This window comes from Typopeltis vanoorti, chromosome 24 (genome assembly GCF_054136105.1).
Source record: "Typopeltis vanoorti isolate ZY-2024b chromosome 24, IOZ_Tvanoo_1.0, whole genome shotgun sequence".
NCBI lineage: Eukaryota > Metazoa > Arthropoda > Arachnida > Uropygi > Thelyphonidae > Typopeltis > Typopeltis vanoorti.
Genome location: NC_143572.1, coordinates 12,102,377 through 12,117,380, shown reverse-complemented (window position 1 = coordinate 12,117,380; position 15,004 = coordinate 12,102,377). Strand labels below are relative to the sequence as shown.

At 37.2% G+C, this 15,004-nt stretch overlaps 1 protein-coding gene across 1 annotated transcript in view; it reads left to right on the top strand.

Moving 5' to 3' along the window:
* LOC150092928 (cholesterol transporter ABCA5-like) overlaps positions 1-15,004 on the top strand; it is a 640,434-nt gene that overhangs the window by 191,842 nt on the left and 433,588 nt on the right. Inside the window, exon 9 of the mRNA XM_090414108.1 lies at positions 2,954-3,018. Coding sequence (XP_090270234.1) covers positions 2,954-3,018 — 65 coding nt within the window. The remainder of the gene's footprint in view (positions 1-2,953; positions 3,019-15,004) is intronic.

The following is a 15,004-nucleotide window of genomic DNA, read 5'->3' as shown; positions in this document are numbered from 1 at the left end:
TTCACAACGCAGTTGACATTTTCAACGATTCTGCCTATTTTCATTGTCTTTGTCTTTTCATTGCTGACCTTCATGCCATATCTATTACAACAGTTATTCAATTTAGTCAGGGAATCTTGCATACTTGTAGCAGATTTATTTAGAAGTATAACATCATCCTCATAAAGCAAAGAGCTAACATCAACATCTCCAATTTTGATATCATGTTTAATACCACTTTCATTCATAATGTGATTCATATAGATAATGAATAACAGTGGGGATAATGTACATCCTTGTCTCAAACCAGATTTAACATTAAACCATCTTTCTGTACTTCCTTCAATTCTAACTGCAGACTTACAACTCAAATAAAGGCTAAGTATTGCTTGATATAATACCCCATTGACACCATATAACTGTAGTGTATTGAATTGCTTTCTCTTGGCACCTTTTCATATGCCTTTTCCAGATCAACAAAACTTAAATACAGATCTTTGTTATATTCCCATGATTGCTCGACTATTTGTCATAAAGTGAAGATCTGATCCTGACAGCCTCTATTTGCTCTGAATCCAGCTTGTTCTTCACCAAGCTTTTCTTCCACAATTCTTCTCAACCGCTCAACCGTTTCTCAAGTATACTTGCATAAATCTTACCAGGAACTCTCAGTAGGGAAATCCCTCTGTAATTCTCACATTCAGTTTTATTTCTCTTTTTATATATGGGTACTATAAGAGCTCTACTCCACTCATCAGGAATTCGTCCCTCTGTCCAGGCCTTCTGAACTATGCAGTGCAGCCAATGTAAGACTTTTATACCACCATACTATAGCTTTTCTAATTGAATATCATCTACCCCTGCTCCCTTTCCACATTTCCAGCCATTGATGGCTTTTTCTACTTGAATAATGGATATATATTCCTGACTGTATGCCTGTTGAGTGTTTTTTACCACTGTGCTATCACTGCTTGTTTCATTTAGCAATTTTTCGAAGTAATTACTCCATACTTCAAGGATTTCTTTTTCCTCGCGTTTTTTCGTGTCACCTTTATCATCTCTGATAAAGGTGACACGATACCACCTTTTACAGTGCTCTTTCCTCCATTTCTAAGCTTCTTCAACAACCTCCAGAATATTTTGCCACCTTCTTGATATTTATTTTCTATGTTCTTACCAAAGTCCTCCCATGACTTTGTTTAGCCAGTTTTACACAGTGTTTAGCTTTCTTAAATTTGTCTCTGTATTCTCTAAGAGCACAAGCTGACTTATTTGCCAGGAACTTTTGATATGCTTTTTTCTTTTCCTTCACTGCTTCTTTAACTTCTTGTGTCCACCATGGAGTTCTGATTTTTCTGTCCTTGCAGACAACCTCACCACATTGCCTCTCTGGCTGAATCAGTCAGGATTTTCTTAAAGGCTTGCCACTGAATCTCCATGGTTTGGTTCCTGTTCTCAAACTCTTTCATTTTTTCTTCAATAATCTTTGTGTATTTTAGTCTACAGTTCACATCTGAGAGCTGCTCAACTTTTATTCTCTTTAAAACTTTCTTACATGTTATTCTTTTCAATATGAAATTCAGTTTTATCCTGCTCTAGACTAAATAGTGATCACTTCCAATTTCAAATCATCTGTACACTCTGGTGTCCTGCACCAGGGATAAAACATCACTATCAACAATAACATAGTCAATGAGACTTTTTTTTTTCCTTGCCTCTTCTCTCCATGTGAATTTGTGCACATTTTTTTGTTGGAACATGGTGTTAGTAATAACCAGTTCATGTCCTGAGCAGAAATCCAACAGGTCTTTCCCATCATTATTAGCTTTGCTCTTTTCTCCAAATTTTCCCAATATATTTTTGTATGTCTCACAATCATTTCCTACTCTGCTATTTAGATCCCCAACAAGGACCAACTTTTCCCTTTTCATTGTGTCAGTTGCTTTCTCTAAAGCCTCAAAAAATTCCTCCACTGCTACCTTAGTAGAACCTTCTGTGGGATTATAGGCACAAATAGGTCTCATTGTCGAGTTCCCCATTCTGATATTTTCCCACATCACTCTACTTGAGACTTCCTGCCATTCAAGAAGATTTGCCTCCTATTTAGTATTGAATACTATGGCTACTCTTTATTTTCCTTGATTGTCATTGCTTGAATATAACATTTTGTATTTATTGCTGAGAAAGATCTCACCAGTTTTTAACTTTTTTGTTTCAGTCAATATTATGTCGATCTGGTACTTATCTAATTCCTCAGCTAGCTGCATTTCTTTGCCGTTCAGGCTTCTTATGTATATAGTACCGATCTTTAACTCTGGTGATGTTGAGTTGGAGCGTTTTCAGATTTGTGCTTATTCACAAGGATAAATAAATGGCGGGAAATACTATTCCATATAAAATCTTCAATCTTTTGGGTACATGTTGAAGATTGTGATAAACATTGGTCATTGCTGCCTAATCTTGTTTTCATTGCTTCTTTGTATATGGGGGGAGGTGCTAAATATATAATGTGTTATTAATATAAAATCTCTAAAATCTGCTGGAGAGACTTTTGGAGAAATCAGCAGAAACAATGCAGTTCAGTAACTTGTTTGAACAGGAACAACTGCAAATATATTTAAATACAATATATTGTACACATTTATTGCATAAAAGAAGCAATAAAAATGAACTAAGTTTTCCACAATGCTTGTAATATGTGGTAGTGTGATCTTAGTAGACACCATACTGTATATAGTGGTCTATGTGTAATGTAATATCTTCTTATATCCTTATACAAGGATAAAACACTAAATTCTGTTAATAAAGTATTTTCTTCTATTTATGTTGTCTTTTATTATTAGTAGTAAAAGCCAGTTGAATAAGTTTATATGATGTCTGTACATAAGTTTAGATAATTATCTTCATATGTGCTGCAGACAAGAAATATAAAAGTCTATTATAACATGTCATTCTTTTATTTGTCTTTTTGGAGGATCACAAACATTAAAAAGGTATATCAAAACTTCTGGAACAAGTCTCAGGTTGTTGCAGTAGATGGTAAGCTGTTTTCTTTTTATATTTTACTTATATTGAGAAGAAATAGTGAGAGTGGAGGGAGGAGATAGAAAACAAGTAAGGTTGCCAGGGAAGTTTATAATTTAATATCTTATTTCTTTATTGTACAACTTCTTGTTCTGGATGTGAGATTGAATGGAGATGAAATCTCTCTGATAATATTTGGAAGCACACAGCCAATATTTTTAGCTGTGTCACAGGCCTTAGATTTTCAAATATAAGCAAACCTCGTTTAACGCAATTAATTAATCCATCAATTAATGCATGCTCCGTAGCTCAATGACGGTACATTGCACCCTTCGATTAGAAAAGGCCTAAGTTCGATTCTCGTCATGATAGGAGGAATCTTTATATGGAATTTTTCAATTGAAGGTGAGTTAGCCGATCTCATATGGAGGTAGTAGAGTTTTTTTCTCCTGGAAACTTGGGTTTTTCATCCTGCATACTGACAAATCGGCCCTTTAGAACACGCAATTTACAGATAAAAATACAAGCTGTGGTGGTTGTGGGTAGTAGATGGTGTTGATTTAGGTGATTGGTAATAGAAATTCGGTGTAGTAGTGGAGACAGAGTGTTGTATAGTAGGTGTCCTCCTGCGATGAGTCTTCGGACTCCTTGGAGGTGTAACTAATAATAATAATAATAAGCAAAATCATGTTAAGTGAATGCAAATAACAATAGGAATATTAATTCATCCATCTGTTAGCATAAATTTGGAAAAAAAATTACAGTATAAACTATATTAGAGGATAAAATCATCAAATAAATAATTTTTGTTTAATGTCTAAACATTTGATTGAGGTACTTTTTTTTTACAAAAAATTTAAGTAAAGATGATTGAATCATGCTTGACTTTATCATCTTGTCTTGCAATTTGCGATAGCTGGCAAACGCTTTATCAAGATTTTGGCGGACTTCAAAGATTTGTTCCATATTAGGATCAGCATCAAATAAAATTTCCTTAGCATGCTCAATGTGATTGAAAACTAGCTCAAGTTCTTTTGCAGTTAGCTTCTTAGTCATAACATTATCTTCTTGTTCACACGTTTATCTCCTTCTTCTTCTTCATATGCATGCTGTTCTTCTAGTTGAAGGAGATCATGCTCACTTAACTGTTCTGAATGGGAATCTAGCAAGTTTCTCACATCTTTATTATCCAAGTTCTTTTCCAATTGTGATTATTTCTTCGAAATATTAGATCTTGGATTTTACCACAATAAACTAACATAGGCTTGAGTTTGAAGTTACCTTCTGCATTGTTTCCTATTAAGAGCATAAGACGTAGATACTTTGTATTCTGAATGAGATGCTTCAGTTTTAGCTAGGAAAGTTTTTGTTGGCATGCTCTTCCAAAAGAGACCAATTTCATCAATGTTGAATATTTGCGATTGTCATTATCACCCTTCTGAATTATCCTTTGCAATTCTTCAGGAAACTTGGCTGTGGAATCTTTATCCGCACTAATAGATTCCCCAGTTATTCTTACGTTATGCAATCTAGTTCGATTTTTAAAACAATCAAACCTTCCTAAACTCGCAGTAAAGCTTTCATATTCCTCTTGAAATTTGGTCTCTTTCAATGAGGTAAAAATAAAGAACTTTTGCCTGAATATTCCTTGTACTAAGAGGTATTCTTTTTTGGTTATAATCCTCAATCCAGAGTGATAGAAGACGCTCCATCTTGATTAGTAAATGGCTTCTATTTCAGGTGATCTGCATGCTTAAAGAAGCAGTAGCAACTTTTCCTTGTTCTTTGTATTCTTTGCTCTTATTTAATATAGTCCAAACCGTAAACTCACTGTATCCCAGATCTCGCACAATCATTCTATTACTAGTGCTACTTTCATGTCTCTTAATGACTTCCAACTTTTCTGCTCACTCGCTGCAGATTGGTGACCAAAAATTTTGTGTAATGTAAAAAAATTGCATTAACTGATTAATCAGTTGCTTTTAAAACAAGAAATGGTAACATTTCACTCAATCGCGCTAACTGATTATCACGTATATCGAATTCACATTAAGTGGGGGTTTTCCTGTAATTCTTAAGAATTAATAACAAACTTGTAGACTAAACATTAAGGACTATCAAAGGTGACATATGCAGTTATATAAAAGAGATTGATGTTATTTTTTAAAAATTATTTCTAATTGTTCTGAACGTTTTGTGTGTTTATGTATTCACATGAACATTCTTGCCTAATGAAGGCTAGGATCTATTCAGACAAGTTAGTACTTCGGTTAATATTTAAATGTTTAGGATCTAATGCTATTTCCAAAGATTCCATATTTTTCTTTCATAGCAATGGTGTAATAGTTCTGATTTATCCAGTAAAACTTGATGTGTCATTTGCAAAGTATCTTGTGGGTCAGCTGAAGAGAGCAAGTGTGATGACAAAGCCGAAGCTTCATTTCTGTTGTATTCAATATCTTGAGCATGTTCTTTAATGCTTTGTTCAATTGATTTTTCTGTCTGTCCATAGTAAGATGACTGGCAATCGCACCATATCCAATAAACACCCGAATATTGAAGTGGGTTATGTCAAGGTTTTGTAGATCTTACTAGTGGTCTCATCTTGATAAAGGGAGTAAATACTACTTAGATTTTATATTCCTTAAGTATTTTTGCTAGTTTGTTAGTCCTTACTGTTTTGTCTACTAGTTTGTTTATTATCACCTGAAAAATCCTGTGCAATTAGGATGAAACATCTTGCCACCAAGTAAATAAATGTTATCAACTTACTCCAGTATTCTGCCTTATAAACTTTAATCAAATATTCATCAACTGGCAAAGTTTACATATATGCAGATGGTAAATATATATATATATATATATATATATATATATATAATGTATGTGAGCCTCTAGCTCAGTCAGTATAGACAAAGCCCTTTGTCAAAAAGACCTGGGTTCAATTCCTGTCAGTGACGTGAGAAACTTTTAACTGGTCTCTTTCGACAATAGGTGAGTTAGCCTGTCTCATATGGAGGTAGGATTTTTTTTTTGTGTGGAAACTCAGGTTTTTCATCCCCAGAAGGCAAACCAGCCTGTGAACACACAGATCTACAGACATAGGACACATCGAGAGGTATAGGTCTAACCGCCTTATCCTTGATACTGTAGCAGTTAAATGAAAAAAAAATCCTCGACACCACAAGGTAAAAGAGGACGGAAGGAATAATAATAATAATAATAAGATGTATATATATGTATATATATGTATATTATTATTATTAGCAGCAGTAGTAGTACGGGCAACTCCAAGGAATCCTTAGACTCATCGAGGGAGGCCCTAACATCATGTCAAGAACAACTATTCAACATTCACACAGTATCTATCATACTTCGCCTTGAACTCATTTACAGTCATGACACCCACAACAGACTCTGGCAGCTTATTCCACTCATTTGCCACTCTCCAAGTAAAAAACCTAGCTCTAACACCCTTGTTAACCACACTCTTGCCTAGCTTCCATGGACGACCCCTAGTCCTCCCACCAGTCCTATTCTCAAAAAATATCTTCTGAATTAATCTTATAGAAACCCTTCAGTAATTTGAATGTCTCAATCATATCACCCCTTTTCCGTCTATTAACCAATTTCTGCAACCCACATCTTCAACCTGTTCTCATAAGGTTCATTCCATAGACCTGCTATCATCTTGGTCACTCGTCTCTGAATCCTCTCCACCAAGAAGAAACCCTGGTGCCCAAATTTGGGCACAGTAGTCTAGGTTGGATCTTATCAAGGCTCGATACAGAGGAACAATAACCTGTTTGTCTCTGCTCGTCAAAGTATTTTTCAACAACCAAGTGATTTGATAAACTGACTTAGCCACTTTTACGATGTGCCACCTAAACTTCAACTCCCTATCCACCAACACTCCCAAATCCCTGGCCTCGTCAATCTCCTGGAATGCAGTTCTAGGAGATTGACGAGGCCAGGTGGTATACTGCTGCTAATCTTTTCACCCCAAAATGCATAACCTTACATTTTGCCACATTAAATTGACATCCATTCTCCTTAGCCCAGACCACCAATCTATCCAAATCATCCTGAAAAATTTTGATATCTTCTGCATTCACTATTGCTCTACCCAACTCAGCATCATCAGCGAACAAATGAACCGTTCCTCTCAGATCCTTTTCTATATCATTAATGAACAAATTAAACAGCAGTGATCCAAGAACGGCACATCACTAGTCACAGGCCGTCTTTTGGACTCTAGTCCTGAATAAACCATTCTCTGATAGCTCTCCATCAACCACCCTCCTATCCATCCCCATATGCTGCAGTTTACTGATTAGAATTACATGTGATATCCTGTCAAAGGCCTTAGCAAGGTCCAGTAGGATCACTGTAAACCCATTACCCTTATCCAGTTCAGCCGTCACTGTGTTATAAAACATGAGCAAGTTACTGAGGCATGATCTACCCTTCACAAAACCATGCTGTCCCCCATACAGTATCCCATTTTCATCTATCTATTCCTGTAGTCTTGACTATTTTCTTCAAGACCTTGACAATGATTCCTGATATGTTGATCGGTCTGTAATTCACAACAACAGTCTTGGAAACTCCTTTATGCAGTGGAACTATTTTCCCCTCTTTCCTCCCCCTCGGGACTAACCCAGATCCGAGACTCAAATTAAACAAAATGGTCAGGGGCACTGACAATTCTTTAGCCACTTCATGTATGACATGAGCTGGTATACCATCCAATCCCACAGATGTATTGACATTGATGTTTTGTAATAGACTATTCACCTCCACTTCATTCACCACCATTCCCGTATAAGCTGTTGGTTCCTTCATTCCTGCAATGTCACCACCTGGATGATATACTCTTGCAAAGTGCTTGCTCAGTAATTACACTATATCAATTGATTTGGTTATCTTCCCCATTGGCATTCTTTAAAATCATTCTACCATATAGATTTTTTCTTTTACTTGCAACATATCGAAAAAACTGTTTGGGATATTCTTTAGCCTGCATTGCTAATTTTCTTTCATAATCCACTTTTACTTTTCTTACCACACTTGTTACCCTTCTGGCCTACGCTTTAGACTGTTCATGTGTCTGCAGGTCACCTTTCTCTCTAAATTCCCACCACAGTTGTTTCTATTTTTTGCAGCTCAAGATTAATGGTGTTATTCATCCATTTAACCCCTACTTGATTTACTATTTGGACTTTAGGTATACAGTCAGCCATTGCCTCCTGCAAACACTCCTTAACCACCTCCCATGCACTATCAACATTCAGCCCGTGCAGTTTTACATGCCATGGCACTGAACCAAGCAAATTCCTAAGCTTGTCATACTTACCAGCCCAGTAATTTCACATGTACCCTGTCTTAATTGAAAATTCCACACCTTTAGCCACCTCCCAGGTCAAGACCTTATGATCACTCTCACCAATTGGTGGCAACATGGTCATATTCGTTACAGCCAAATTCTCAGATGCAATTACTAGGTCAAGCACTCTCTGACCCCTAGTATTTTCCATTATGTGCTGTCACAGATAGTTATCCCTTAATAACTACATAAAATCTAATTCCTTCCTCCCATGTGTCCTCTCCTCCTTCCAATCAATGTTACCATAGTTGAAATCCCCATAATAATTACCCTCCTTCCACTCATTGCTTCTATTTGCTTATGCATACTATCTCCACCATCTATTCCATCACCTGGTCTATAGCAGCACCCAATTGTATATTTTGTTTCTGCTAGCCTCAATCTCACACCAAATAGCCTCAAATGCACTCTTTTCTCTATCCTGCAGTTCAACTTCTATTATCCTTGGCTGCAGTTCATCAGCTGTCGTCAATAACACTCCTCTCCCCCCCATTTTATTCTCTTTGCCCCTCCTGAACACACTATACTCCCCTCACATTCAATCCCACTAGCTATATCATCTTCTGTCAGCCATGTTACACTAATGCTAATAACCTATGGTCTGGAAGAGCCAGCCAAGGCCAAAAATTCTTCCTTCTTGTCCAAATACTCTTGGCATTAGCATACAGTGTGTGTGTATTCCAGATAATGACCTTAATATTAGATAAATATTGGGTAATCTTAGTTTGTGTTATATTAAAGTTATTATTGTAATATAGTCACTTTACATATGGTACTGATATGATATAGGTACCTCTCATTAATGTGTGTGTGTGAGATAAATGAAAAAAAAATTGCCTCCATAATAATAACTCTCTAATATGAGTCTCCTCAAATTCACCAACTTGAGATATAAATGGAGGATTCCCCACTCCCCCACATTGGATTGACTAGGCCCCACTGAAGTTTGATACACGTGGTGCAAATAAATAGAACTATCTATATTAACTCATTCAGCATTTTAGCATGATAATCCAGGTAGTTACTACAAGGTATATATTCTTTCCAAGAATAATAACCATCTATAGTTACTAAAGTAAGTAACTATAAAATATATAGTTACTTACTTAATAGTATTTGTTCTAATATCGTATTAGAACAAATGCCGGTCTGGTTGGCCGAGTGGTCAGCATATCTGCTCTCCAGCCAAAAGGCTGCAAGTTCAAATCCTGCCATGGGCATGGATGTTTGTGATTGTCTGTGAAAATAATAGTGGTGATGATTGGTGGTAGATGGCATCGGTGTAGAAGATGATGGTAGTTGTGGTTTGTTGTAGTTGGCAGATTGAGTATGGAGACAAAGAGTTATAGAGTAGGTGCCCTCCCTCAACGAGCCCTTGGACTCCCTGGAGGTGTTATGTAATAATAATGTTAATATCTAACATTAATATTACGTACTTCCATAGCTAAAAGAATGATGGGACATGTATCTTTTAATTAGAAAAGATCTGGGTTTGATTGTGATAGGAGGAATCTTTATATATCTTTTTCATTTGAAAGTGAATTAGTCCATCTCCTGCAGAGGTAGCAGGATTTTTTTCATTCCCTGAAAGAAAATGGACAGTGAGCACACACACACACACACACACACACACACACACACACACACACACACACACACACACACACACACACACACACACACTATTAGCAGACAAAAATACTGTATGGGATATGTATTGCAGCAGTGGATTATGTAGTGAATGGCTGTTCATATAGCATAGACAAAGATCATATAGCATGGAGTGGCCACCTTCAGTTGAGTTCTAAAAATTCATGAAGGTATCATGTAGTTAGTTTCTGCTATAGGACAGAGGATGCAATGAAAAATGCAGCTAGCATACATCAGCTAATTAGCACAATGTGCATTTTGTGAGTGGTTATTATGTGGAACCTCAACTATGGGACACAGTCCGAAGAAGGAATGGTCTTAGGGAGAGAGGGCAGTGGAATTTATACACTCAATGAACAAAACATTAGAGATAGGAGATGATGAGAAGTTGACACTGGCATCCCCCATACAGAGTGAAATGTACCCAAATTGAATGCAGATGGTAAATAGGCAGCCATCAGGGCTTCCCAACAATATATCACAATTGATGAACATGGATAAATGTAGTGATCTTAGTGACTTTGATCATGGATGTATTATCAGTGCAAGACAGATGGGTCATTCTATCTCCCAAGTGGTAAGAACCCTAGGGTTCTTGAGGACAACCGTATCAAGGGTGTACCATGAGCATACCATCAATGGATGTACCGGCACCCAGCAAGCAAGTGGTGGCCAACCACACACCATTGATGACCAGGGTTGATGTACTGTCCATGCTCATACAGACCAACTGCAGGGCATTGGCAGCACAAATCATATCCAGTTTCAATGTCAGTGGTCCAAGCATTGTCAGCAAGTGAATGGTACTGTGTACCCTGCATACCATGAGCTATAGGACCGACGCTCTGATCATGCACCACTGCTGACAGCTTGCCATCAGGCATTGTGCCTTGCCTTGTGTGCTCTGCAGAGTGGACCAGAGTCATGTGGTCTGATGAATCCCATTATTGGTCGTACCAAACTGATGGGAGGATGCTGGTATGGTGTCAACAATATGAAGTCATGACTCGTCATACTAGGTCAGCTCTGTTCAAGGATGTGGTGGCTCAGTGATGGTTTGGGGAGTCTTCTTGTGTGACACCTTAGGTTCTTTAGTATGTCTGGAAAGGCCCTTAAATGCTGCGAGCTACCAGAATGTGCTGGCTGATCACCTGCACATTTTCATGGTCTTTGTGCATCCTGCAGCCAATGGTTTCAGCAGGACAACGCATTGCTCCACTGGGCCGCAACTACCCAGGCATGCCTCGAGAAACACTCATTTGAGTTTGGAACCATCCAGTGGACCCCCAAGGTCCCTATATTTAAATCTAATTGAATCTCATTCTCTGGGATGCCATAGACTGAGATATCACATCCATGTATCTGAGACCAACATCTAAGAACAATGTTGCAACAAGCATCTGGCATCTGGTGGAATCAATGCCTCAGAGAGTACAGGCTGTTATTTGCACCAGAGGAGGAGGAGGACGGACACACTATTAGGTAGGTATCTCTAATGTTTTGCCCATTGTGTGTACATCTGCTAAGAGATAATTACTTCAGACAGCATGTAGTGAAGGGACTAGAGATGAATGAGTGCTGGATCTGGTGATAGTATCAGAGGATTTGGCAATAACCAAATTAGTGACTTTTTCTCTGATTGGATACAGTATTCATGCAGTCTTGACCTGGAAAATTACCAGTCATATCATGTGGAATTTTCAGTTATGTAGGGATATATGTAGAATTACAAAACAGGTAATTATTGTGAACTGAAGATCCTGCTTGGTGCAGTTTCATAACATAAGAATCTGCAAGATAAAAATGTTAGCAGTGCATGGGAATGGTCAAGATGCATTTGAAGAAAGCATTATTGGACTGTATACCTAGAGTTAGAAGGATCAATCTGTTGAAAGTTTATTTTTCACTTGGTTATAGTATAATAAAATTAGTTTAATCCTTTATCCAAGTGTGAGCAAACAAAGTTTGCACCTGAAAGTATCTGGAGTGGGATAAGGTGGTACAACACCAGGACAACTCGTTGCAAAGGTGGAGCAAGTTACCAACACTCCTAACTCAGTATCCCCTATAATGCAAAACACATCTCCTTGCAGATATGTCTAATGTTATGCATTAAGGGAAGGGCCACTACCCAGACTAGTTTCGACCTTTATTGAGGTCTCTTCACGAGTTTCCCTGGTGTTGTACCACCTTACCCCAGTCCTGAAGATACTTTCAGGCGCAAACTTTGTTTGCTCACACTTGGTTAAAGGATTAAACTAATTTTATTATACTATAACCAAGTGAAAAATAAACTTTAAACATCTTTCTCTAAATCCAGAGTAATTTATAAAAAAAAAGGGTGGCACACCATTTGGCAACTCCTATAGGTAGAGATGACCTGCTAATGCTTCTGCCTGGTATCTCCACTTGGACCTGGCTCTCACTGAAGAGACCTCAATAAAGGTCGAAACTAGTCTGGGTAGTGGCCCTTCCCTTAATGCATAACATTAGACATATCTGCAAGGAGATGTGTTTTGCATTATAGGAGATACTGAGATAGGAGTGTTGGTAGCTTGCTCCACTTTTGCAACAAGTTGCCCTGGTGTTGTATCACCTTACCCCAGTCCCGAAGATACTTTCAAGCGCAAACTTTGTTTGCTCACACTTGGATAAAGGATTAAACTAATTTTATTATACAGGTTGTAATTAGGTTGATGAATAGCATCATTAAGTAGCAGTTTCTGAATAAGAAAACATTTTGTACAGTATATAAAGAGAAAGGCAGTCAACAGTCTCATGAACATTACAAGGCACAAGCCAGAAGAATGACCAATATGGTAAAGAAGACTAAACTGATTATGAAAGGAGGGTAGTTGAGCAGGCTAAAGAAAATTCCAGTGAGTGCTAAATGATGACTAAACAAATCAACTGTGGAAGGATAACTTTAACCACTGCTGAAGGTAGAGAGGTAACAAAAAGAATGGCTGAGTTATTGAGTGATCATTTTACAAGTGTGTACCATCTGGGTGGAGATATTGAAGATACTTGGAATATTGCAGAACTTTAATGTAAATCAGCAAGGAGATTAGATGTGATATAAGCTCATGCATTATACGAATGTGTAAGGGAATTAGCAGCTCCACTGACCAAGCTGTTTAATTTAATTCTCAACTCTGGGAATGCTGTGGGGCAGTGGAAAGAAGAAAGTATATTTCTGTTGCATAAAGGAGACTCTAAGACAGATGCAACAAATTATACACACCAATGAGTGTCTCAAAAAGTTAAGATATTGGAGAAGTTGGTAAAAGGTAGAATTCATGAATGAATTGACAGGAATATGGTGGGAGGCTGCATCATGGTTTTGTGAAGGGTAGGTTTTGCCTTACTAATTTGCTCACTTTTTTTTAATAAAATGATAACTGAGTTGAATAAAGGAAATGCCTGCATAGCAATATTGCTGGATTTTGCTTAGGCTTTTGATAGGATATCACATAAATTACAGCAAATAAGAACTGGTGATATGGATAAGAGAGAGAGAGAGTGGCTGATGATCAGACATCAAAGAGTAGCATATGACAGAATTAAATACAGAAGAAGGTGGGTTACAGTATTCAACAGGGCTCTGTACTTGGACCACTTCTGTTTAATTTATACATCAGTGATATAGGAAATAGTTTAAGAGGAAAAATCCAATTGTTTGCTGGTGATGCAAAACTGGGACAAGCAATAGTTAATGAAAATGATTAAATAAGTGGCAGTATGGCGAAGGATATCAACTATCAGTTTAAAGTGGCAAAATGTGAGATAATGCACTTTATGAAGAAGAAATTGCAAGCTGCAACTACATTGATGGAGCTAAGCTAAAGGAAATTGACAAGGCCAGGGATTTGGATATGATTGCAGATAAGGAGATAAAATATAAATTAAAGATACCAAGAAATTATATACTTGGTTTAATCCTTTATCCAAGTGTAAGCAAACAAAGTTTGCATCTGAAATATTTTCAGGACTGGGGCAACTTGTGGTAAAGGTGGTATGACCACATCACTTGCCTTAGTATCCCATAATGCAAAGCACATATCCTTATGGACATGTATAATGCTATGCATTATGGGAAAGGTCACATGTATAATGCTATGCATTACACATGTCCATAAGGATATGTGCTGCTATGAAAAAACTTCTAACAATAAGGAGTTAAAGTTTAGAAGACATAGTTCATAGGTGACCAAAAGTGCTCATCAGATTACCTGGATGCTGAAGAAGACACAGACAAGTATGGATAGGGTAGTTATTATTCCACTTTATTAATTCTTAATAAGGCCATATTTGAAATACTGCACATGGATTTGGTCACCTGGTGTCATTGGGAAGATGGTGAGGAGGATCTAAAAACATATGAATGAGATTGTTATAATTTGTGGAATGCTCTCTATCAGGAAAGATTGAAGTTCTGTGGTTTACAAAAACTAGTTGATAGGCAGAAGAAGAGAAGTGGGGATGTGATAGAAAGATATAAGTTATTAAGAGGGTTTATATAGGATTGGTGCAGAATATTTTTCAATACGTAGCAGCAAATGAGAGAATTCATAGTCACCTCTTGAAATTATATGCATGAGTGTGGTTAGCAAGAGTGTGAGGACTATGTTTTTTGTTCGGAGGTTGGTGAATGTGTAGAATGGATTACCAGAGTATGGTTAGCAAGAGTTGTGAATGCTTTATTGATTGATGGGTTCAAGAAGTGTGATTGGTATTGTGTGAATGATGGTTAGTACAGACCTCTTTGACTTCCTGGACATGCCCTAGAAAATAATAATAATTAATCATTTTTTATTATTGGTATAATTATTTCAATAGCAAAGAAGCCAACTCATTTCACAATCATAGACTTTAGAGTCCAAAATAACAGTGACATTGCCTTTGTCAGGTTTTCTGATTAGTTTTGCTGTCATGTTTTATCAGCCTGATTGTTTTTAGTTCTAG